The sequence below is a fragment of the Silene latifolia genome, chromosome 11 (genome assembly GCF_048544455.1).
Source record: "Silene latifolia isolate original U9 population chromosome 11, ASM4854445v1, whole genome shotgun sequence".
NCBI classification, from domain to species: Eukaryota; Viridiplantae; Streptophyta; class Magnoliopsida; order Caryophyllales; family Caryophyllaceae; genus Silene; species Silene latifolia.
Genome location: NC_133536.1, coordinates 188,149,777 through 188,177,055, shown reverse-complemented (window position 1 = coordinate 188,177,055; position 27,279 = coordinate 188,149,777). Strand labels below are relative to the sequence as shown.

The window sequence follows — 27,279 nt, the reverse complement described above, 5'->3', positions numbered from 1 at the left end:
ACATTATATTTGTTTTGGTCCGTAATCGCCAATGTGAGCTGATAACTCCGGCTATTATATTGTGCAGTCGATTGATGGTGGGTTCAACGAGCCATAAGTCAAACGGTTGACTGATCGATCACAGATGCGATATTATAACGATACCTCGTAGGACAACTTTTTGTGATAACGTAATGGAGTCCTAACTGTTTAAAAACATTCGGTTCCAGGTCGTGGATAGGACGTCCATTGTGTTCCTAGAGTCGATTCTTTTGACTATCGACTGTCTCTTGAGATTAAGGCAGTTTTTGGGTGACTTTGGTTTCTTTCTCACGGTCTGCCGTAACTGGAGGCTAAGTAGATTTTTTCGGGTCATTTCATCTTTGTGCTTACATCTGCGCAGGATTCGAGTTGAGGAAAATATCCAACCCTTATCAGGTATAGTTATTTCTCAGGGCCACTCGAGGAGTTGTAACTGAAATGCATGGCCATGCTCGAATGTTGATTCGTTTATCAGTTAAGTTACTCTCTAGTCGGGGAAACCACTCTTGATATTGATCGCTTGTAAAATACGACCTTTATGAATACGGATTTGCAAATTGTTTTACATTGAGTGGGAGAAATTTTAGGATATGAGAATCGGTTATCACACATACACTTGTGAGGACAAGTGGGAGTTTGTTGGAGCTTGTGTCCTCCACAAATTAGTGTGATAACATTTGTAAATGTCTTACAGGTTCACAAGGGTATACTTCGTATATTTAATCAGTTGATTAACGTTTACCTAATAACGGTTGGCTTGCTAGAAAGTTTGACGTTATTATCATACAGATGGCGGTGATCAACTGGTCCCTAATGGTCACACCTATAGGATGTGTTTGAGAGATGTGGTTATAGAAATATGATCACATTGATGCCTAATATGACTAAACAGTTAGTCAATGTGTTGATGAGACAATTATTTAATGAATATTAAATAATATTAGTTGAGACGAATTAACTGTCAATTCGTAAATTGAATATAATAAGTTATATTTAATTAAATGTATGTAATGTTAGCTTGGACGAATTAATCTGTTAATTCATAATTAAATGTAATCGGTTATATTTAATATCAACAAGATGAATGTGTCATAGTGGTAATAGTGAGGGTACACAAACCAAGAGGTCATGGGTTCGATCCTCACTAGATGACAATTTAACACATTTTATACATTTTTGGAATAACCAAAATAAGGAAATAATACTCCTTATTTCGGTTATATGGGCCGAAAATAAGGAAGAAAATATCTACCCTATTACTAACCTAATTCACGGTTTAAGTAGGTTAGAGGGAGATTATTTTTTGACCTAATTTTTCTACTCATTCTCTTGCCTCTTCTCATCAGTAAAAAACACAAAAACCTAAATTTTTACAGAAAATTTTGGATCGATTCTAGCATAATCAAAGGGCATATCTCATATCGTCTTGGGTGCAACCAATAGGCGAATATCTATTTTGATATTGTTCTTAGGCCGTTTTTGCTAGGACCGAAGGTTATTTCTGAATCCTTTACTTTTGTTTATGTATTTAATTTTATGACTAGTGATCGTCGTCTTTAAAATCGTTATAATCCTTTCATAATAAGGGAAGTATACAGATGATTTCCCACACTGATAGCCTGACACCCTTACAGCCTAGCAGTCAGGTTCAGGAGAGATACTGATCAGGAAGGTGTGCGGATTTTCAGGCCTAACAATTGCCTCTTATCTCCTCATTTGCAGTGTGCCAGGACGAAAAAATGAGGAGATAACTTTATTATTGGCAAGATTACCCAACGGTTAAGTTTTTCCTGATAAATTTCCTGTAACGGCTATTTTACTGCAGTTGCTGACGCGTGTTTATTCACTGCAACTTCCTTAGTGATTATCCACTTCCTTTGCGGCTGAAACCCTAATCCTCTTCATTATAAATACCTGTGTGCTACTCACCAACGCAATTTCTTCTCGTCTTCTCTCTTTAACAATCTTTTTCTTCAGTTTTCTTAATTTCCAATTTCCTCAATCTTTAATCAATTCTCCATAATCCTTCAAATAATGGCTGCAAAGAAAAAATCTACCAGGACAGCGGTTCCTGCAACTCCTCCTCCTCAGAATCCTGAGGAAACTTCTTCTGAAACTTTGCCTGGTTCTTCTGCTGCTCCATCTCCCATAGTAAATAAGCCGAGTGATCCTCCATTGGAGATGATCTCAATATTTCATGGTGATTTTCAATTCAAGCCTACGAAGGCTTTAAATGAGGATCAGTCTCCTGCAAACCGTTTGAAGCCTGAGTTTGAGAAGATTTTGAAGGATAAGGGGATCATCCCTGCTGATGCTGAAGTCTCGATCCCTGAGGATTCTCCTATCAAAGCCGACTGGGCTTGTCCTGGTTGGTTCTACATCTATGACTGGGCTTTCAAGGCAGGCTGTAAGCTTCCTTTTTCTCCTCTTATGGTTGAGGTTATTAAGGAGATCGGTGTTCCATCTTATCATTTAATGCCAATGGTGTGGAAGGTTGTATGTTCCATTGAGAATCTCTGTAAAAAACACAATATTTCTTTTTCTCTTGACGATTTGAAGACCTGTTATGTTGTTAAAATAAACAGTCCTGGCCGTATAAGTTTTAAGGTCAGGGCGTCTACTACTCCTATTTTGAGTAATTTGGACAGTGGCCATGATAAAGGCTGGGTTGCTGGGTATATGTTTCTCAGGACCAATTCTGTGGGTCCTGACTTGGCGTATTTGAATCATGAGGCCTGCGTTGCTGGTGAGTCTTTTGGTTTCTTTCTTCGTCCTGCATGTTTTATTTGTTAGTAAAAAATAAAATGAAAATTGTAATAAGTCATACCTCTTATGTGTGCAGTTGATGACTGGGTTACTGAAACTGAGTATCCCACTCCCAATGTTTCTGCTTTCCTCACTATTCCTCCTTCGGGGAGGTCCTGGCCTCTTTGTTGTGGGGTTGGTCACCTTCCTCGCTGTTTGAAGGCTGGCGGTGCTCCCAGGGCGGCTAAAGCTTCAGGGGCTGCTAGTGCCACTACCTCAGGCAGTAAGTCTATCTTAATTTTTCCTTTCTCTTTGCTTTTAGTTTCCTGTCAATGTTTGGTTTATATTGCTGATACAGTATTTCGTGTTGCAGCTACCAGGTCGTCTATTCGCCTTGCCAGGTTTGGTATGGCTGACCTCTCAGCCAGGCTGGCTAAGATTAAGGAGGAAGGTTCCCAGGGAAGTGGGGATACTGAGCCTGTTATTGACTTGACTGAACAGTCTAATGCTGCCAAGGTCACTGTCAGACTGCTTTGCCCCCTTTGAAACAAGTTCAAGAGCCCAAAAAGGAAAATTGAAGATGTTGATGTTTCGCCCCGGTCGGGAGATGAGAGCCAGGTTGGATAATATGGAGGCTGCTAGGGTGAAGATCGGGGATTATCTTGCTTCTAAATCGATGTCATGCTCACCCTTGACCCTGTTGAGACCGCTACTCGGGCGGTTGCTTGGTGGATCATTGATCGCCTCTTGGCTGGCGCCTTGGATGCTGTGGGGGAGGTAGGTTGGCAAAATTTCTATGTGTGTTTTGTTTTGGTAGTTTTCTATTGTTGGTATAAATTACTCATATTTTTCTCTGTTTTTGATCAGGGTGCTGCGACCTGTCTCCATAATGCCTATCACGCTACTTCTTTGGTAGCCAGAATTGATCTGATGAGATCAGATTATGATAGGCTAAAGTCTGAGCTAGATTTTGCACGAGCCGACTGGCGCTAAAGCCGCCGACTTGACAAGGGTGCAGCCGAGAGGGATCTTGCTAAGACCGAGGGCGGTTTCGAGCAAGCGGCTGTTGCAGGAGGCCTTGGACAGAAATGAGAAGCTTACCCAAGAGAGGGATGACTTGGAGTTTAAGCTGGATGATGCTTCCCTCTACTTCTATATCAAGGGAAGGGCGGCTGCTATGTCGGAGCCTGTCGAGGCCAGGGCCAAATGGGACCCCATGGTGAGATGGCTTTCGGCCGCTTCAAAGTATATCGACTCGCATAATTTGGAAAATGAACAGGAGGTCGACTCTTCAGGGAAACAGGATGTTGAGGCTGATCCGGCTAAGAGTGGGGAGTAGGTTGTTGATGCTGCTGCTGTTTCTAAGGAGAAACAGTAATATATTTTTCAGTTGGTATTTTGGCCCATCCAGGGGGGATGTCCCTGGACAAACAATATTTTTATTTGCTTGTCTTGGGTCAGGGAGACTATCCTTGGCCTTTATGAATATTTTGGCACCTTTGCCCCAGGGGGTAAAGGTTTTTATTGATATAGGCATGGTGGCCTTCTTTTGGCTGATTTTACTTTTGACTTTGCTTGATTTGTGAGTTTCATCCTGTTGGGCCTGTGAAATATTTCGTTTGAATGACCTGCGCATTATTTTCGTTTTATATTGTTATTCATGAGTAATTCAACCAAGTATAGTTTTTTGCTATAGTGGTTGAAGGGGTGGGAAAATCGGCCTGTCGGGAGGGCTTATGTCCCCTGCCTAGCTGGAGGGCTTGGTATTCGGCCTGTCAAGAAGGCATTTTAGACTAAGTGTTTGGGAGAGAACACCCTTACACCTGTCTTGCTGCGTCCAGTCGGTTGTAATTCGTGGCAGTAAACCTAGTCAGGTCAGGCAATTATTTCATGCCTGATTGGTCCTGACTCTTTACTGTATCTGGTGGCGGTTACAAACTCGTCAGGCACAGTTAAGTGCAAAATATTTTTTGTTTCAGGAATGTATAGTAGAGTAGCCCTCATTCCTGAATATTTATGCATGTAATCTTTTATCATGTGTAATTGTTCAGGATTCAAAAAGTAAATAGATAGGTTAGTTTTGAACAGATATAAAATACATACAGGGCATGTAAAACATGTAGTTCATCACATAGCATGTTAGGTTGAGTAGTGATCTAATTTATACCTAGTTGTATCCTGATCTTTACATATGGAATAATTTTAAATGAGTTATATTCCAGGATCTCGAGATCATTTCCCCTTCTAGCGTTTGGAGCCTGTATGCTCCTTGTCCAACAATTGAATCAATTAAGTAAGGTCCTTCCCATGTGGGAGCCAGTTTGCCTGCTGATTTTTCTTTTTTATTTGGAAATACTTTGCGTAGGACAAGGTCTCCTTCTTTAAAGACCCTGACCCTGACGTTTTTATTGTAAGTCCTGGCGACTGCTTGTTGATATGATGTCATCCTTAATTCTTCTGTCAGGACCAAGTTGTCTTGCATCAGGTCTTTGTTTGCTTCAACGTTGTTCAGGCTACATCTGGATGTTGGTACTCGCACTCCGCAGGGATGACAGCTTCACAGCCATACACCAGGGAGTAAGGTGTTTGGCCTGTTGCAGTTTTTGGAGTTGTCCTGTCTGCCCATAGTACTAATGGAAGTTCTTCAGCCCATCTTCCTCGTCTTCTTTTTAGCTTCTTTTTTAGGCAACTTATGACTACCTTATTGCTTGATTCGGCTTGGCCATTGGCTTTTGGATATCCAGAGGTTGAAGTCACCAGGTTGATATTCCATTCTTGGCAAAATGCTTGGGTCCTTTTCCCCACAAATTGAGTTCCATTATCGCATACTATTTCTGATGGGACTCCATATCTGCAAATGATGTTTGTCCTGATGAAGGATATTACTTCCTTTTCTGTTACTTGCCTGAAAGAGTCAGCCTCAATCCACTTGGAGAAGTAGTCAGTCATAGCTAACATGAATACTTTTTGTCCTTGAGCTACGGGCAGTTTTCCCACAATATCCATGCCCCACTTTATGAATGGCCAGGGTGCGGAGATTGAATGGAGGAGTTCAGATGGTTGATGTATGATTGGTGCATGAATTTGGCAAGCTTCGCATTTTGAAGTGTATTCCAGGCAGTCAGCCCTCAGTGTAGGCCAGTAGTAGCCTGTCCTGAGAACTTTGCTTGCCAGGCTCTTTCCTCATTTGTGGTTGCCACAGTGTCCATCATGTATTTCTTGAAGTACTAGTTTGGCTTCGTCAGGCTCCAAGCATCTCAGGTAGGGCCCAGTCTGTGATCTCTTGAACAGGGTGTTATTGATGATAGTATACGTTGAAGCTCTAATTTTAAAAGCCCTTGCCTCATGTCTACCCTGAGGCAGTATTCCTCGGAGAAACCAGTCATAATAGGGTTTAGTCCAAGAGTTACTGTCCTGATTGACAGGATTGACCTATTCAGGTTTGCTGATGGTTGGCTCTAATAAGTGCACAATTGCTATTTTGTCGAAAATAGTGGGGGTGAAATTTGAACCTAGGCTGGCCAGAGCATCAGCCTGGGTATTCAGGTCTCTTGATATTTGATCTATGTCAAACAAAGCAAATTTAGCGGTAAGGTTTTTTGCATATTCTAAATACGAAATCATTTTTGCATCCTTTACCGTATAAATTCCCTTTATTTGATTAGCAATTAAGAGTGAATCAGTTTTTACCTTTAGGTTTTGGACACCGAGGTCTAGACATACTTTTAAGCCTGCTATCAGGGCTTCATATTTTGCTTCATTGTTGGTAGCTTTGAACTCACAGCTTACAGCCTGAGCTATCACGTCTCCCTGTGGTGATTTAAGTACTAGTCCTAACCCTGTCCCCCTGGCGTTGGATGCCCCATCTATGAATAGGGTCCATTCCTGGTCTGGGGTTTTTTTTCTAGTTGATTGACCTCTTTTATCAGGTCTGGTTCCAGGGTAGGGCTAAAATCAGCCACAAAGTCTGCTAGGGCCTGCGATTTGATCGTTGCCCTGGGTTCAAAAGAGATGTCGTATGTGTTAATCTGTACTGACCATTTGGCCATCCTGCCTGAAAGTTCAGGTTTACACAGGACAGATTTTATGGGCAGATTGGTCCTGACTATAATGGAGTGACTTTCAAAATAGGGTCTCAACTTGGTACATGACATAATTAAAGCTAAAACATATTTTTCAAGTAGTTCATACCTCAACTCAGCGTCTAGCAGGCTTTTACTTACATAGTAGACTGGATGTTGCTGCTCGTTCTGTTCTTTCACCAGGGATCTGCGCGATCTTTGTGTCGATGTGACAGATAGGTATACTGACAAAGGCTCTCCCTTCTCTGGTTTAGACAAAGTAAGGGTGGAGATGATAAATAGGATTTTAGATCTGAAAAGCGCCTCATGCTCATCCATCCCTTTGGAATTGTTTGTTTTTCTGCGGAGGTTATAGAATGTTTTGCATCTCTCGAGAGAATCTTAATATGAAGCGGTTCAGGGCAGCTACCCGGCCTGTCAATTTTTGGATATCCTTGACAGACTTGGGTGACTGTAGTTCCAGGATAGCCTTTATCTGTTCAGGGCTGGCTTCTATGCCTCTCTTTGTGACCATATATCCGAGAAATTTACCTGCAGAGACTCCAAAGTAACATTTTGCAGGGTTCAGCTTCATGTTATATTTTTTCAGTATCTCAAATGCTATTTCTAGATGCTTCACATGATCTTCTGCACTCTTGGATTTCACCACCATGTCGTCTATGTATACTTCCATGATGTCGCCTATCTAGTCTTTAAACATCATGTTGACCAGGCGCTGGTACGTTGCCCCTGCTTTCTTCAGGCCGAAAGGCATGGCAGTGTAACAGTATATGCCTCGGTCTGTAATGAATGCGGTACTCTCCTGGTCAGCAGGGTGCTTCTTTATCTGATTTTATCCACTGAAAGCATCCATGAATGTTAGCATTTTGTGGCCTGTTGTGGCGTCTACCATGGCATCAATATGAGGCAAGGGGAATGGATCTTTAGGACAGACTTTGTTCAGGTCAGTGTAGTCTACACAGACTCTCCACTTCCCATTCTTTTTCTGCACAACAACTACGTTAGCCAGCCATTCAGGGTATATTACTTCCCTGATCATCCCCATATCCAAGAGTTTTTCTACTTCCTCGTTTATTATGATGTTTCTTTCAGCTTCAAATTTGCGCCTTTTCTGCTGTACAGGCTTAAAAGATGGGTTAACATTGAGCTTATGAGTAATTATATCAGCGCTAATTCCAGTCATATCAAAATGTGACAAGCAAACCAAGATGATTTATTTTTAAAGAATTTTACCAGTTCAGGCCTGATATTATCTGGTGCGTCAGATCTTATCAAAACATACCTGTCAGGGTACTCAGGGTCTAGGATTACCTGATCTGTTTCCATTCTGGGAGGTGCCACATAGGTGCTCCTAACAGGGTACTGTAATTGCTATGTCAGGGACTTACCTGCCTTGGAAGGCTTCAAGGCTACTGTGTAGCAGTCCTGGGCTGTCTTGTGATCCCCTTTGATTGTGGCTATGCCCCAGTCTGTTGGTATTTTGATACACTGGTGATAGGTTGATGGTACGGCCTTGACATTGTGAATCCAGGGTCTGCCCAGGATAGCATTGTAGGATGACAGGCAGTCAAGGACTCCAAATTTCTCATAGGATGAGACTCCTTCCACGTAGGTTGGGAGGTGGATTTCTCCTAGGGTGCTCCTGGTTTCACCGCTAAATCCTACTAGGACGCTGGATTTCTTGATGATTTGATCCTCGTTTATCTTCATGGCTTTCAGTACGTCAAGCATGATCAGGTTCACTGAGCTGCCTCCATCTACCTGGATCCTTCTTACCGTGGCTGTTCCAATATGCATAGAAATTACCAGGCATCATGATGAACATCAGGGATGCCCACCAGGTCACAATCATTGAAGGTGATTATCGGGACAAGATCCGGCTTGCAGGGTGACACAGTCCTTGGTGTCTTGGCTATCTTCTTTGCTGCTGAACTTGTCAGGCCGCAAATCTCCGAACCGCCAGATATGAATTTTACTTCATAGATTGGTGGTGGTGGAGGGAGACTACGATCCTGCTTGTGCTCCTGATTCTTTTTATCCTGGTTTGTGTTCCTGCCCTTCGTCTTGATCAGGTCTTTTAAGTACCCTGATTTTAACAGGTAGGCTACCTCCTTCCTCAGGGTGAAGCAATCATCCGTGCTGTGTCCAATATCCATGTGAAATTCGCACCATTTTGAATTGTCTCTTCTGGGATTTGGATTTTCTGACTTCCTGGGCCATCTAACAGCTGATCCTATGTTGTCAAGTCTCTGGATTAATCCTGCAATATCAACACTGAAGTTATGTTCGGAGATAGGTGGATAAACTTTAACCTTACCTTGATACTCATGGGCCAGGTTAACTTCTGACTGATCTGGCCTGGAATATGGAGTAGGTCTATAATTGTTCCCTTTGTTGATTTTCCTATTGCTTCTTTCATAATCCTTTGGTCTACTGGGTGATCCAAGTTTGTAACTTTTATCTTCTTCCAGCCTGATGAAAGCAAGAGTCTTGGCCTGAACATCTTCGAAGGTGTGGCAGGGATACTTAGTGAGTTATTTGTATAAGTCACTATATGGTAGTAACCCCTATCCGAATGCCTCCTTTCTTTGTTCCAACGTCACACCTGGGTATAGACACTTTCTCTTTGTTGAATCTTGCAAGAAATGTCCTGAGAGTTTCATCAGGCTTCTGTGTAACTCGGTAAAGGTCACTGGATCGTTTCTCCAACTCCCTGCTACTTGCAAACTGCTGGTTGAAACTGTTGATCAGATTGGCAAAGGAATGGTGTGGACAGCAGGCCGCCCACGGGGGCGCTTGGGTAGGAAAAGAGAAACAAGCGTTTGCATTTTGTATGGAGTCGCCACCAATTTTTATGGGAAATTGGAATCGTTCGAATACCTCATGTCATGTCAAGACATAAAGTAGTGACATGAACACTAAGCAATCGTTACTCTTAGCATTCTATGTCTAGAATGACTCTCGTGGATGCCAATGAACACGGGTGCTCACGGAGATCTGGAGTAAGGGGTGAGGGTACGTATTAGGAAGCTCTTTTGATCGAACACCTAATCCCGCCCGCCTCGATATCGGCCTCTACTAATGATTAGGGAAGTTATTCGTACTTGATATATCGTCGGTTATATGCATGCGATGCAACATCCATAAATTAATCCTAACATGTGAAGAATTAGGCTAAGTCGGTGAACAATTAATTAGCATACAATTAATGTCGAAGTTGGATTTAATGTTCAATTACATGTGAAAGCATAAAAAGAATAAAAGAAATACAATAATTATAAATTACAACAATGAAAATTACAATAATTACAACGGAGTAGGCGATTTATGTCGAAAATACCTTTAAAACGGATAATTTGAGAAAACGAGTAAAAGAATAAATTAACGAACAAAACAGAAGGTGATAATACGATTAATAGTCAATTAATACGTGAGCTAATGAAACTACGTCAAGGCAGAAACAGAGTTCAGAGACAGAACTCAGCCAGGAACAGGCGCAGCAGAGCTGCGTCCTTTGGAAAAGGCGCAGCAGACGCTGCGTCTGTTCCTTGGCTCAGTTCTGGCTGTGAAGCCGTAATTGCAAGCCGTTAATGTCAATTGGTAAATTTAATGATGATTTAAATTATTGACTCGGATGAAAGTGATTAATAGGTTATTTAACATATGAATGGGTCATGAAAGCAATAAAACATGAGTGAGACGGAATTAAGATGGATTAATTACAGAAGTGAATAATATTAATGAACTAAACAAATTGATTAAGTTAGATATGATGGATTAATGACGAATATGTTGGGGCTGGTGTCCTTTACAGGTAGTGCAAGGACTTATAAATCTCTAAAAGGATCAAAGGGTATACTTTTGTATTATAATCAGTTGGTCCACGTTTATCAATAACGGTTGGCTTGCTAGATAAGTTTGACGTTATTGTCAAACAGATGGCGGTGATCAACTGGTCCCTAAAAGTCACACCTATAGGATACGTTTGAGAGATGTGGCGGTATGAAAATACAGTCATATTGATGCCAAAATTGACTAAATAGTTAGTCGGAGTTATTGACTAATAATTAGTCAAAACGCGATGTTGAGATATTTCATTTAATACGGATTAAATAATATTGGCTAAGGCGAATTAAGCAGTTAATTCGTAAATTTAATATAAACGGTTATATTTAATTAATGTATATTGAATTAATTATACAATATTGTCTTTGTCGGACATGTATTAATATTTCAACTAATCCGAGTTATTAGTTGATGTTTTAATAACCGATAACCGATGACAATTTATAATAAAACCGCGTCATATACATTTAGCGCTTTACGAACCGGACCACGAGGTAAAATTAAGAGGAAGTGGAAGCCCACTTCCCCATGTATGCTCTCGGTTGGCCGAATGAGGGAACAAAAGGGAGAGCTTCTCCTCCTTTCTAACCTAATCATTCATTTGCTAAAAAATTAGGGTTTTTGAGAAACATTTCCTCTCAAAAATTCAGATCTCACATCTAAAGAAACTCACATAAAATTCTCTCAATATTGCAAGGCAATTAGAGAATACATTTCTAGCACAAGGGCATAGTCTCAGACGGTCTTGGGTGCAACGATTAGGAGGAAATCTACTTTGATTTCTGTTCATTACGCCGCACTACAAAGGACCCGAGGTTGATTCTTAATCTTTATCGTTTCATTGTTGTTTTTCGTTTATGACAATAAATTGCATATTAAATTTACGTTATAGTCCTATAATTTAAGGGTATTATACGGATATTACCCCACAAGTGGGTATCGAGCGAGGCCACGTAAATTTTTCTATGTGATTTTCATAAAACGATTTGAATCGATAATTTTTTTTGCCTTGAATACCGTTCGGCCGAACTGATATGCTCACGGCTGTTTTCTGTTTTTTCTTTCTTAAAAACTTGACATGCTACTGTACACGGCTGTTTTTTTTTTCCCGTGTTTTCTCTTCTGTTTCTGTTGTAAACAGTCGGCCGAACTGTTCAGTCGATCGAGGACTGCAGTATCTCGATCGATTGTTTTTGTTTTCGATTTGATTTTGCATATTGTTATTATAAACGGTTATTATTGCAATATGTTAAAGTTTTGACAATTGTAGATTTACTTCTATACGGATTAGGTTTAAATTGCAATTGGTTTTTTTTGTCAAATCGATTTTGTTTGGTTTTGGCCGAGCTATAAAAATTTGAGCCGCTGAAAAAAAATTTTGCTCTCTTTGCTCTCGGCAAAACCCGCTGGAAAATTTAAAAAAAAAAAAAAATTCGTGTTTTTCCTTCTTTTGGCCGCGGCTGGAATTTTTTTTGTTCTAAATTTGTTTCCTTTTTGGCCAAAACATGTGCATAATACGGATTTTGTGCACTCGCTTGATAGTGAAACGGTTCACTCACGTACCATTTAGTTATTTTAAAGCGATTTAAAGTAACGGATTATCATGGATTAAAATTAAACTGATAGAAGCGGTTTTATCACTTAATTTTAAATTGTTAAAAGGTGGTTTGGATAATTTAACATAATTACGGAATTATGTCACGAATGAATTTGTTTTAGTTGATGCATTTTATTTATCGTTATGTTTTGAATGCCTTGAATGTTTTTATTACGTATTTATTTATTTTACAAACGGTTGTAACTTAGTGTGGCCTTAGTAGAACGTGTTACCGTAATGATGGAACGAACACGGTCTTGGTTGTATTTTGAGATCTCGTATCTCCGTTTTGGATTTTTCACTTGTAATTACAGTTTTTACTTAGAATGTAAATAGGTTTATTTTTGTAAATTTTAATTGTAATTTTGAGAAGACCAAAGATGGAGATCGGATGCTCACTCCCGCTACATGGACAAAGATGGAACATCAAGACAAGCTTCTCGGGTCCAACGGTGGATTCCAAAGTTGTGTTATGTTCCTTTTACTAGGATAGGCCACACTAGGACTTTTTATTTACGTTTTGCATTCTTTCATTTCTGTAACGATAATTTGCATCATATTCCGCCTAAAACTAAACCACCTAATATTTGCATGAAAACTGACTCATATAGAGGTCACGCGTTAGTTTTCTATGACATTTCATATGTCACACGATTTTTTTTTAAGCCATCACCTAAGTTAATTCATTCACGTAATGCTAGTTATTCGTTCACTTAAAATGAATTAAAACTAAGTTGATGGGATCTTCCTCGTATAAACAAAAATTGAGAATAGTCTTTATAGGTCAAACTCCAATGAGTCCCTTCTTCGTCGGTAGGCATACTATGACCCCTTCTACGTCGGGTAAGTTGGAACTGATTGACTTATTTTATCTCAACACTATGGTCACTCGTACGATCCTGTGATTATGGTGGACTATAGATAGGATTTACGGAAATCTGTCGACCAAGAGTTCTTACGGAAGAACTAGCTAAACAGTTGGCTTATCAATTTACGGAAATTGTGTCTTGGGATCACTTGTATTATTCTTGAGGGAGATCAATTATGCAAGTGCTAGAGTCTACACGTTAAAATGAATTTTAAATAGACTTAAATCACCTCGATGAGTTGCTTATTTCGTTTTTGTTTTCCTTTCTTTTCAGTGTAGATCACGATAATTAAACTGCTAATAACAAAATGGTTGGCCGTACTGACGACCCAATGCCAAGTGTCACATTGGACCGTGAGTCCTGGCTTCGGATCTTCATGGATCAGATGAATCAGTCTACTCGACTGAAGAATGATGGATCAAACTTCGCGGACTGGGAGGCGGCATTACGGAATGCTGCCATTGCTGATGGGAAGCTCAAATATCTGATTGAGCCCATCCCACCAAACCCAGGTCCCACGGCTGGAATTAACGAGATCGACAAGTATAACGATTTCGCCATGGAAGCGGGTGCGGTAAAGAACGTACTTATTTTTGCAATGGAATCCAATTTGCAGAAACGCTTCATAGCCCAAAGTGCAAACAAGATTTTCACTACGCTCACTAAGGAATTCTCGAAAGCTCCGAGAATCGTGACCTATGAGCTTACCAGTCGCTTCTTTGAGGCGAAACTCCAGAAGGGCCAACCGGTTAGCCCACACATTCTCAGCATGATTGAGAATGTTGAGAAACTGGAGGCACTTGATTGTAAGATCAGTGAGAACACCGTGATTGACCGCATGCTTCATTCACTCCATGATGGTTTTGCGCTCTTTAGAGCCAATTACTATATGAATGATTTGAAGAAAAGTCCTCATGCACTACACTCCCTTCTCGTACAGACCGAGAAGGACATGAAGTTTAGTGGGAGCATGAAACAGGATGTTCTCGTTGTGTCAAACAAGGGCAAGGGTAAGGGCAAAGTTCAGCCAGGCCTAGCAGTAGGCAAACCGAAGTTTATGAAGTCGGGATCAGGTAAGAGTGGGCCTGGTGAGTCGAGCAACTCATCAGGCGCGACAAAGATCAAGAATGAAAACATGGAATGCCATCATTGCCACAAGACTGGGCATTGGAGGCGTACATGTCCTGTCTATCATGAGGACATAAAAGCAGGTCGCGTTAAACCTGTTGGTATGTCTTCTTCTTCTACTTTTATTCATATGATTGAGATTAACCACGCAAGTTACGGAACTTGGGTACTTGATACTGGTTGTGGTTCTCATGTGTAATCATGTGCGGGGGCTCGAAACATCGAACCCCTCGTAAAGGGTGAGGTGGACTGCGTGTCGGGAATGGAGCACGAGTGGCTGCCGTCTCGAGGGGAACATACGTGATCCGCTTCCTAGCGGATTTGAGTTATTTTTATATAATCGCTATTATGTACCAGTCTTTCGAAAAACATTATTTCAGTTTCTGCACTTGACAAACTTGGTTTTTCATTTGTAATAGAGAATAATACTTGCATTTTCTCATTACACGATATGATTTATGGCAAGGCAGTCTCCATGAACGGAATTTATGTTTTAGATCAGACCACCGAAATATTACACGTAATGAATAAAAGGTTAAAGGTTGGTGACAAAGATCAAACGTATCTATGGCACTGCCGCATGCGACACATTAATGAGAAACGCGTAAAACAGCTCATCAAAAATGGAGCTATCTCGGCCTTTGATTTTCAATCATTTGGCACGTGTGAATCATGTCTCATCGGTAAGATGACTCACGTTTATCAATAACAGTTGGCTTGCTAGATAAGTTTGACGTTATGTTAATTCCATGGGAATTAAACGTGTTCCTGAGTTGTAGTACTCTTTTATGGATTAGATTCATTCTCTTTTGTACTCTATACAACATCATCGTTTTGATATTTATATATTTTTTTTTTCATGTGGAATTGTGCGACAATTTTGAACACCACAAAGTGAACTGAACAAACATTATATTTTTTTGGTCCTTAATTGCCCACATGAGCTGATAACTCTGGCAATTATTTTGTGACGTTGGTTGATGGTGGGTTCAACGAGCCATAAGTCAAACGGTTGACTGACCAATCACAGAGGCGAGTTATACGGATATCTCGTATGACACAATTGTGACATCAACGTGGAGTCCTAAATGTTTTATAACATTCGGTGCCCGGTCGTGGATAGGACCTCCATGGTGATCCTAAGAGTCGATTCTTTTGACTATCGACTGTCTCTTGAGACTAAGGCAGATTTTGGGTGACTTTGGTTTCTTTCTCACGGTCATCCGTAACAGGGGGCCAAGTAGATATTTTCTGGGTCATTTCATGCTGTGCTTAGATCGGAAGGAGTCGAGTTGAAGGAAATATTCAGCCTTTATCAGGTACTCGATATTTCTCAGGGCCACTCGAGGAGTCAGAATCGAAATGCATGGCCATGCTCGGATACGGATTCGTTTTATCAGTTAAGTTACTCTCTAGTCGGGGAAACCACTCTTGATACAGATCGATTGTAAAATACGACCTTTGCGGATCCGGATCTGCAAATTGTTTTACATTGAGTGGGAGAAATTTTAAATGAATATGAGAATCGGTTATCGCACATACACTTGTACGGACAAGTGGGAGTTTGTTGGAGCTGTGTCCTCCAGTTAGTGCGGATAACGTCATTGCACATACACTTGTACGGACAAGTGGGAGCTTGTTGGGGCTGGTGTCCTTTACAGGTAGTGCAAGGACTTATAAATCTCTAAAAGGATCAAAGGGTATACTTTTGTATTATAATCAGTTGGTCCACGTTTATCAATAACGGTTGGCTTGCTAGATAAGTTTGACGTTATTGTCATACAGATGGCGGTGATCAACTGATCCCTAAAAGTCACACCTATAGGATACGTTTGAGAGATGTGGCGGTATGAAAATACAGTCATATTGATGCCAAAATTGACTAAATAGTTAGTCGGAGTTATTGACTAATAATTAGTCAAAACGCGATGTTGAGATATTTTATTTAATACGGATTAAATAATATTGGCTAAGGCGAATTAAGCAGTTAATTCGTAAATTAAATATAAACGGTTATATTTAATTAATGTATATTGAATTAATTATACAATATTGTCTTTGTCGGACATGTATTAATATTTCAACTAATCCGAGTTATTAGTTGATGTTTTAATAACCGATAACCGATGACGATTTATAATAAAATCGCGTCATATACATTTAGCGCTTTACGAACCGGACCACGAGGTAAAATTAAGAGGAAGTGGAAGCCCACTTCCCCATGTATGCTCTCGGTTGGCCGAATGAGGGAACAAAAGGGAGAGCTTCTCCTCCTTTCTAACCTAATCATTCATTTGCTAAAAAATTAGGGTTTTTGAGAAACATTTCCTCTCAAAAATTCAGATCTCACATCTAAAGAAACTCACATAAAATTCTCTCAATATTGCAAGGCAATTAGAGAATACATTTCTAGCACAAGGGCATAGTCTCAGACGGTCTTGGGTGCAACGATTAGGAGGAAATCTACTTTGATTTCTGTTCATTACGCCGCACTACAAAGGACCCGAGGTTGATTCTTAATCTTTATCGTTATATTGTTGTTTTTCGTTTATGACAATAAATTGCATATTAAATTTACGTTATAGTCCTATAATTTAAGGGTATTATACGGATATTACCCCACAGAATATACAATGAACATGTGAATAAACAGATGAAAGCTATATCAAAGACGAATTCCAGAAACTCAATATGAACAAATTGAATCTCCACAACCCGGAATTGAATTTAATGACGAAAACCAGCAAATATTGAATTATTTGGGATTTAAGTCGGATTTATGATGATTAAAACAAGCTAATGATGATGATTATAATATACATGTGAATTATATGCTACTATGATGAAGAATCAACAAACAAAAGGAAACAAACAAAAGGAATTTGGAACGAATAACAGAGGACGAACGAAGAAGAAAGGAAGCGAGGCGCGGGCCTCACGAAGAGGCGCAGCAGGAACTGCGCTCCTTCGAAGAGGCGCAGCAGTTGCTGCGTCCTTTCTCGACGGTTATCTACTGGAAATCCGTAAAAGAGATTTTTAAAGACGGTTTTAGAAATCTAGAATGCAAAGGGAGAAGAGAAGGGCGGACACTCGCGTGAGAAATATGAGGAGCGAAGGCTCCTATTTATACTAATCACGTGAAGGAAATAGGGTTTCGGAGACTCTTTGGAAGTGAATCTCGGAAAGATATGAAAAAGATACGAGAAACATGCAGAAAAGGGCCTGGGTAGAGGCGCAGCAGCCACTGCGTCTCTTGGAAGAGGCGCAAAGACTGCCGCGTCTGTTCCCAAGGAGTTTCCTCCTGCAGAAGAAAGATCTCCGTGTTTGAGTTATGGTAGGACGGAAATAATTCGATTTTCCTTAATATCTTATGTGAATATTACGGGAAATTGCTTACTAAAAGATAAAAATTTATGAAATATGGAATAGAAATATCCGGAACATTCCAGAACATTCTGACTCGGGATTTAATGGTTATCAGAAAATGGAGACGGTTTTAGGCCCGGACTCCGAATGTACTCTAATTACTGTCAACACGACCGTATCGGGACGTAGATGACAACTAAGAGGTAGACATTAATATTTGAGCAATCACTTGACGATAATCTTACGAATTGTCACAAATCGTTCCGCGTATCAAACATGCGGCCCAATCATCACCGGTTGGTTTGCGGGAGGTGCAGAAATGAGGTATCTACAGAGCCCCCACTTTGACTGAAGCTTGGACAAGGCGAAAGTCAAAGTATAGCCATCAGGTCAATCGAAGATTACAACCTGACGACTATGGCGACGCGAGGCGGCTCAAGGGGTCTGAACCAAGGACCTGTCGTCGGGAACATTTTAGAGTCTGTCGACTATCGGGGAGGGTCGTTTAAAGTCCATTAGACTACGTAAGGAGGCTCGCCAGCCATAAGAAGAGACCATACCTTAGACTTCTTCTCGAAATGCTTCCGGAGGTGCCTAGGAGCTAAGGGTAAGCGTAGGAGCTAAGGGTGAGACCTAAAAGATATATAAGGATTGGTACTAGGGTGTGGGACCCTAAAGGAAAGCATTGACAGGAAGGAGTCCTAAAGTAAGTTCAACTTAAGGGTAGCTAAAGCTGGGGTATAGGAACTCTATTGGTTTGAGAACTTGAAGGCTTATGAACCTAAAAGGATTGGGATCTTATGGTTAAAAGTCCTAATTTCGGGTCTACAAACCTAAGAAAGAAGGCTTTGGGTTTGGGAACTTCTGGAGAACGACACCTTTGTCGCACTCCGCGGGGAAACAAGAAATATTTAGTAGCAGGACACAGGCGGGAACTGCTGAGGAGAAAACTGCTTTGGGTAGTCTTGAGGAAATAATTGCAAGTAGCGGGACACAGGCGGGAACTGGTGAGGGGAAATATGCTTTGGGTAGATTTCAATCCTCGCGTCTTATGAGAGACATTACGTCCGCTTACTCTCGCTAGAGACACGATTGGAAGTTATTCTTCTTGTCATGAGAGGAAAAGTATATCCGCTTACTCTCGCTGGAGACATAATGAAGGTGTGTCAAATTCTGTGAAAGAATGAACGCTCGTTGCGACAGTCTGCTGCTGGCTTGGAAACGCGGGCCGGAACGAAAGAAAATCGTCAAACGGACCAAAAGAATAAGATAGCATCGGGGAAGAGGCGCACCAAAGATGGGCCCACAAATAACGAACTCATAACGAATTTTTGAAAATCCGTATGGAGGGAACAAAAAGGAAGAGTCGCAGCAAGAGCTGCGTCCCTTGGAAGAGGCGCAGCGCCTGCTGCGTCTATTCCCCAAATTGGTTTTCCTGCGTAAAAACGCGAAAATCAGAAGGTTTATGTATTCATTTGCTCGAAACATAAATCACGCATTTCTCTCTCAAATCTTCACCATTTCCGCCAAGGTTTGATCCAAAAGCTTGCATTAATCATGACTAATCGAGGTATGTGTCTCAATCTTGCATTAATCGTCTACATTTGTCCAATTTTGAGCCGAAAAATCTAGGGTTTATGACCCTTTTGATCGAAAATTTGGGGCTTTTTCCCCAAACGCATTTGCCTTGTCAATTTGACATTAGAAATGGATAGTAGGTAATATTAGGAACATAACCATGTATTTGTTTCGAATTTTCATCAAGTTTTGAGCCTTTGAGTGAACTTTGAGACGGTTTCACAGCTGAACCCTAAATTGCTTCGAAAATGGCCTTAGTAATGCCCATTTGCGACGAAACTTGATATTTGGGATCCCTGAATGATGGGTAAACTTTCTACCATTTCGGGATTTTGGTTTGTGACAACTTTTTCAGGGCACTTATCTGGGGCATAATCACCATTATAGCGAAATGCTGCCGAAATTTCGACTCGAACCCGGAACTAGGCTTCAAACTAGACTTGACTTGACCCTAATTACCACACGAGTGATCGGGTAGGTGGAAATATGGCCAAGGATGGCGAGAAAAGGGCGGTTTTAGGGCTTTGAAGGCTCGAAAATCCTTTAATCGAGGCTCGTCGTCATGTGACGCGGCCTAAATTTGCTTTAATGTTGCAGGTGATGAAGCTTCTACTTCCGGGAGGACTCCCATGGAGATTGACGATGCCACTGTCGAGGAGGCTTTAGAGCAGGCCTTCACCGCTGCGGTGATGGCTGCCGGAGACGAGGCTCACGAGGAGGAGGCCGTTGAGGAGGAGGAGGCCCCGAGACGGGCCAACGTCGGACGAGGAGGTCGTCAGCTGAGAGGGGCTCCCACGTGGGCTGAGACTTGGGAGAGCAGGCACCTGGTGTGGGCTGCAGAGGGTCACCTGTCCTACAGGACGGTGAAGAGTTTGGTAAATAGGAATTCACTACTCATTATCCATCCTCTTTCATTCTTTTATTCGAATTTCATCCAAAACTAAAGATAGCTTTGTTTCAAATCATAATAAGAGGCCGGGAACATCAGGTCGTTCTCGGGCTATACGACAGCGATGGAGCACTACGAGCAGCTGTCGGCGGAGGAGAGGGCCATGATCGAGCGCGGAGCGTTCGGTCCTTTGGTTCAGGTTTGGAGAGATATCGCGAAGAGGAAGTTGCGCGCTAACCTTAGCCTGGTCCGCGCTTTCTTGGACCGATTCTGGGATACGACTTCCACATTTCACATGCCTTTTGGTGAAGTGGGAGTCACTTTGGAGGACTACGGCATGATTTCTGGTCTACCGTGTGGGACCGAGGAGGTGGTGTGGCCGGAGACTGCCATGAGGGCGGATTCGGCCGAGGCGAGGAGATTGATCGGCTGGAACTTGTCGCAGAAGGTATTATGATCGGGTTTGATACCCAGTTCTTACGTTCGAGACTACTTTGCGGGGAAGACCCCAGCGCTGGTGACGATTGATGGGAGAGAGACGGCTCCTCCTCCCTGTACAGCTGAGCAGAGGGCTCGTCTGTGGCTTTGGTGGTTTTTGTCTTCGATTTACCTCGGAGACAAGGGCGAGAGGCTGTCGACGAAGCTTCTCCCCTTCCTTTCTGACCTGAGTTCCCTAGGACGTTGGGACTGGGTCACTGCTGGTTTTGCGGTCCTCATCCGCTTCATGAGGGCCATAGTTCGTCCGGAGTTGATGGAGAAGGGGACTTCTCCTGGCGCTGTCGGACCCGGACTACTGCTGGAGGTATGAACCTACCTTTAGATCAAAGTAACTTCCTTTCTTTATCAAATTACGAAAGATCGTCATTAATTATTTTGTTTTACAGGCGTGGGTGTACTCCTACTTCCCGAGCCTCGCGCCCAAGAGGACGGAGCCGTTGGAGAGGGCCTATCCCGTGGTGAGGGATTGGGTGATGTGTCGGACGAAGAGCAAGCGTTCTTCTCACAACGTCTACCGGCGGGACGTGAACGCTCTTCATCTGAGCAGCGTGAGTATCTCATTTATATTTACTAGCTTCTTATATTGTCTTTTAATTGATCATAGGAATGATCCTTGTTTTATCTTGTCACAGTGGGTTCCCAGACCTTGGGCGGAGTACGCTGGAGCGCCTCCTTTTGTGGCTGAGGTCCTTCGACCTAGGAGCTCGAGCCGGCTGCTGTTGAGGACGTCGATGGGTCCTGTGTGGTACTTGGGCCAGCGTCTTGCTCGTCAGTGCTCGCGGGACGCGTTGACGGTTCCCGTCGATCCTCCCGGAACGATGTTTAGGGAGCCTTCTGAGGCTGAGAGGGAGGCGGACTTGGCTGGTGCCAGTGGCGACGACCTTCTTCTCCTTGGCGAGGACTACTCGGCGTTCCTTTACGGGAGGTTGGCGTACTGGCAGTAGTGGTGAGTATCTTTTATTTTGACTTGATTTTTGATAATCATGATGAAAGATCATCGATTGACGAGAAACCATTTGTCTTTGTAGGAGGTCGAGGCGGCGGGCATCGAGCCCCCAGAGTACCCTGAGACCCTCGAGTACACTGACGCGACCGGGAGGACGACTGTCTCCGAGCTGCGTGACTTCGACGTAGCTGTGACTGATGCTGGTCTTGATGACTGGCAGCATCTGATTCGGAGGGTGAGCCTCTAACTTGTATAACCTTTGCGTAAGAACACATTTGATTGAGTTTGTTCAATTTGTTGAGAATTTCTTTTTGAAAATGTAGGTTGCGCCGTCTCGGTTTGTGGCGTTGTGGAGGGTGGCCAACCGGCTGCGAGCTACTGCCGTCGAGACGCTTGTCGGCGGTCGAGGTTGTCAGGTATGAACCTTGTGCCTGTTTCATTTTTGAATTTTGACTTTTCTAGTTTTGCTTGAATCGATTGACATGAGCCAATTTATTGTTTACAGGGTGGCCGCGAGTCGGAGCGAGAGTTGGCCCAGTCCCGGGAGGAGACGGCTCGCTTGTTGAGGGAGCTCAAGGTTCGGGACGCCGAGATCGCCGTTCTTGCGGCGAGAGTTGCAGAGTTGGAGGGCGCCCAGCAGTAGTTTTGTGTAGCTTTTGTCGTATTTTGCACATTTGTACATTGATTTTGAACACACATTTTGTTTTGGACTTTGTTTGGGGCTCGAGCCACCAGTTTGTTGTACATTTCCTTCATTTGGTATATATACGATGGCCTGAGCACCTTTGCTGCTGGGTTGCGTTGCTTGTACCTGCAGGTTAGTTTCGAACAGGTTTGGTAGATGACGGTTTGCGCCGTCATGCTGCCGAAAATTACATAAAAACATGCAAAACATACATTCGTATATACATATGGCCTTGATTAGCGCAAATTGAGAGACTCGAACGAATGCAAAAAAAAAAAAATTCCGAAAATGACCGGACGGTAGGGAGGGTTACCCCCTAAAAAAAAGAAAAAGGGAAATTTATAAGTTAGAAATGTAGAAATGAAATTAAGAAATTAAAATAAACGAATTAAAATGAAAATTATTTCCTAAAAAAATGAAAATGTGCACATGTGGTGAAATGGCGAAATGTCGATGTCGTCTCGAACTGCGTGCCCGCGGAATTAGGAAACTTGAAACATGGTAATCTTCCCGTATTTACCAAAATAATAACCCGTAGGAATAGGAAATTATTCGTCATGGGATTAGGAAAGATCCAACGCGGAAAATCACAAAAGTGAAGCTGAGGAAGAGGCGCAGCATGAGCTGCGTCCCTTTGAAGAGGCGCAGCAGGTGCTGCGCCTGTTCCCAAGCTGTCCTATTCTGACGGATTTTTAGAAACAGCAATTAGTATAAATAGAAACGTCGATAGAACTTTTATTCATACAAATCTTCCGTCTCTTCTTCGTCTATTACATAAAATTCTCAAAATAAAATTTTCATTATGAATACTTTGGAGATCCGCTTGAAGGAATGGACCAATGAATTTTCAAATATGGAGAAACATGATATGGGCTCTTATAATTTTGGATCGTTGTTGAGTTTGAAGCTCATCAAGGTTGTGAAACCGTTCTTGGATGCTTGCCTTGACTATTGGGACCCGAACTACCATGTTTTTGCGTTCCCTGGGGGTGATATTTGCCCCTTTCCTGAAGAAGTTGCTGCTATTGGTGGATGGGACCCTGAACATTTACCTGCTATTCCTTCCACTTCTCAAGGGTATAAGAGTAAATTCAGAGACTTGCTTGGATTGACTAGACTTGAGGTAGACCGTCTAGTTACCTCGAAAGGCGTGAGAATGTTGGACTTCATAGATCGATTCATCAACAGGGCCGACCCCACCGTTTCTCATGTTGCTAGGCGGAGGGCATTTGGCTTTTGCTTGTTGCATGTATATGTCTTCCAAGGGCATGTGGATGAAGACTTGAGAGGTGATCCCCGTCTTCTGGCCCTTGTTGAACAGATGGAGCTGCGCAGGAGCCCAGCTTGCTTATGCTTAGGGGAGATTATTTTGGGCTTGGATAATAGGAAATCCAACCGCGATCTGCCGTTCTTGGGGAGTCCCGTCATTCTATAGGTAAAAGACATCCTTCTTTTTTTCTTCTTTTTTGTTTTTTTTTTTTTTTTCTTTTTGTTTCGTTTTTTTTCTTTTTCTCTTGTTTCGTTTTTTTTTTCTTTTCTTTTTTCGTCTTCTTTTTTCTTTCGTTTTCTTTTTTTTTTTTGATGTCTAATACCCGCTTTTGGTAGGTTTGGCTTATGGAACGGCTCCGATTGATCAAGCCCCCAGTTCATGCGCTTTCCTATCATGCTCGTTCGATTGCGATGAGGACGCGGTTGTACATGGTGGACTTCACCAGGGTCCGTGATTATTGGAAGAACAAGCTGAAGAGCGATGATGGCCCGTTGATCAGGTGGGTCGTGCCATGGTGGCACCTCAAGTCCGTCACTGGAGTGTCTTCTTTAGATCCCACTAGGTCCGTGCGCATTCCCGGATTGGAGTTTATGGTGTGCATCTTCCCGGAAAGGCTAATGAGGCAAGTTGGGCTGAAACAGACGATCCCGAGGCTTGATACCGTCCCGCAGACTGCTATGGCGCTTACTACCGAGAGTCGAAGAAACATGTGGTTCTTGAATTTCTCCGCCAATGCTTTATGGGTGTCGGATTCTTATCTCAGGTGGAGAAAGGCTACAACTCCGGAAGAACGCGAGAAGTTGAGGAAGCGCGAGCCCATTGACTACAAGGTGCGCGAGGGAGAGAAATAGAAGGAGAAGCATCTGACAGAGGGAGAAGAAGAAGAAGGGTTTCAAGTCATTCATCCTTCGAAGAAACCAAAGACTACTCCTGTCGCAGAGATGGTGATTGGCAAGAATGGAAAAGCTAGGCCTCGAGAAAGACCGTTGGTGATTAGGTCTGAAGTGGCGCAAGAGCGTCCGGCTCGAGGTCGTGACAAGAAATATGACAAGAATGACAAGGGCAAGGGGAGGATGGAGGAATAGCCCGAGTCTTTATTTATTATTTGATTATTATTATTATTATTATTGTAATAAAAAGGTGGGGTTTTTAGAATCCTAGCCTATTCTATTTTTATTATGTAGCGTACTATTATTATTAGAAAATGAATGAAATAAAAAGGTTAAATGGTTATGAAACCGTTGTGATTTTCTTTTATTATTCTTGTCGAATTTCAAATGCAATGCAAATGTCCTTCTATTTACATTTTAGATATAATGGGTTGAATCCCGTAATGGATTGCCTACGTATTCACTTAAAAAGCGAAATCAAACCCTTGCGCGTAGTTCGAGTAAATGTAAAAGAATAATTGTTCTAAGCAAGAGCTTGTAATGAACTTAGAAAAGAAGCATGAGCCTTTGCTTACTCTGAAGGTGCAAATTTAGTTTATTTGATGATATGAGGATGACAAAATTTGTCAAAACGTAAGAGCATAGTGACATTAGCTTATTTCAGCTTGGCTAGGGGCCGTTTATTTAGTGCCACAAGAGCGACACGTGGGGTGACAGCAGTGCTTCAATCCCTTTATTCTTACTGGTCTACTATCTTTCTTATTCCTAACAGTATCATGAATAGGATTGATAGCATGTGCAGGAACTTCCTTTGGGGGGGGGGGGGGGGAAGGATACTTACTGGCGTGCACCTGCAGTTGGTTGGGATCATTGATGTACACCTAAGAGTGAGGGAGGTTTAGGGCTTAAACACTCAAAGAATTGGAACAAAGCTCTGTTAGGTAAATATATCTGGTGGATTGCATCTAAGAAGGACCATTTGTGGGTGAAATGGGTATCTCATGTCTATTTGAAAGGGGTGCATTGGTCCAACTACACGCCTCCTGTTGACTGTAGTTGGTCTTGGAAAAAAATAGCCCATCTTATGTGTATTTTCAAGCCTGCTTATAATGGTGATGCCTGGCTTGGTAAAGCTGTTGGTTACTCTGTGACTGAAGGATACAATTGGTTAAGAAGCCCTGGTACCCCTGTCAGTTGGTTTAAAACCTATTGGAATTCTCTGAACATACCTAGAGCCTCGTTCATTTTCTGGATTTATAAACTTGGAAGGCTCCTCACTAAGGATCGTCTTGCTCATATGGAAGGAGTTTCAGATTTGAATTGCTTTCTTTGTGCTACAGAAGATGAGAATCATGGACACCTGTTCTTTGATTGTGACTTTAGTTCCAGATGTGTCTCCTTATTACAGCTGAAACTAAAGGCCCAGTTCAATCCCAGGGATCTTGTTGAATGGAACAGAAGAGGGAGAAGAAGAAGCATCCTGATTAGGAGAGTCATTTGTGCGGGTCATATTCAACTGGTTTATTTGATTTGGCAAGTGAGAAACCAAGCGAGGATTTATTCTAAAGTACTTCACCCTGCTGTGCTTGTTAAGCATTTGATCTCTGATGTGTGTACGCGGTTTCAGGCGAGGAATACTTCTAAATTGACAAGAGAGGAAGAACAATGGTTGCAGCACATTCGTCACTAAAAATTTTGTTTCTTGCTCGTGATTGTGTATATTTTATAGGCTCTTAGAATACATAGTGAACTTATATCCCATTTTTGTACTCCTTTGAGATGATGATTAATATACTTAACCTTTCCCAAAAAAAAAAAAAAAAAAAAAAAGAGCGACACGTGGGGTTACGCGAGGCGCGTTTTTGTTCCTATTCTAGGCATAGTATCGTTTCAGTTGGTCAAGGTTTGTTGGGTTTGAAAACTCATTCCCGTCTAGGTCTGTGATCCTAACCGCACCCCCTGGGAGTATGGATTTGACTAGAAATGGTCCGGCCCAATTAGGTTTGAATTTTCCCCGTGGGTCCACAGGTAAAAGAGCTCTAACCGATTTGAGGACTAAGTCTCCTTCTTTGATGTTCCTTGGCCTAACCCTTTTGTTGAAAGCTCGTTTGATACGTGCTTGATATGTTTGGACATTATGCAAGGCGCGTAGCCTACGTTCATCCAGGAGGATGAGTTCTTCATATCTATCCCTTTTCCAATCGGCTTCCGGGATTTGACTTTCGAGTAGAATACGCAAGGATGGTATTTCTAGCTCGACTGGTTGTACAGCTTCCATGCCGTAGGTCAAATAGAAAGGAGTAGCCCCAGTGGGCGTCCTAACAGATGTACGATACCCCCATAAAGCAAAGGGTATCTTGCTTGGCCAATCTCTATAGTTGTCAATCATTTTTTTGAGAATTGTGACAACATTTTTGTTCGCCGCCTCTACCGCACCGTTAGTCTGTGGTCTATAGGGCGAAGAGTGGTGATGCTTAATCTTGTACTTGGCTAGCAATTGCTCGGTCTCAGCTTGGAAATGTGATCCGTTATCGCTAATGATCTCATGTGGGTAACCATATCGACAGATGATGTTGTTTTGTATGAACTTTGCCACATTTTTAGCTGTAAGACCAGTGTAGGAAGCCGCTTCTACCCATTTGGTAAAATAGTCGATTGCTACTAGAATGAAACAGTGACCTCCTGTTCCGGCTGGGGTTATCTTCCCGATTATGTCAATTCCCCATGCAGAAAATGGCCAAGGAGATGTCATTGTATAGAGCAATGAAGGAGGGACATGTTGCACATTCCCGAAGATTTGGCAATTGTGGCAATGTCTTACGTATTTGATGCAATCGGATTCCGTTGTGGTCCAATAATATCCCAAACG

The 27,279-nt window shown here is 42.1% G+C and overlaps 1 protein-coding gene across 1 annotated transcript in view; it reads left to right on the top strand.

The window, feature by feature from the left end:
• Positions 1–26,100, top strand: part of LOC141614504 (uncharacterized) — a 44,123-nt gene extending 18,023 nt beyond the window's left edge. Inside the window, exon 2 of the mRNA XM_074433250.1 lies at positions 25,297–26,100. Within this exon, the coding sequence (XP_074289351.1) occupies positions 25,297–26,100 (804 nt within the window). The remainder of the gene's footprint in view (positions 1–25,296) is intronic.
• Positions 26,101–27,279: the final 1,179 nt, after the last annotated feature.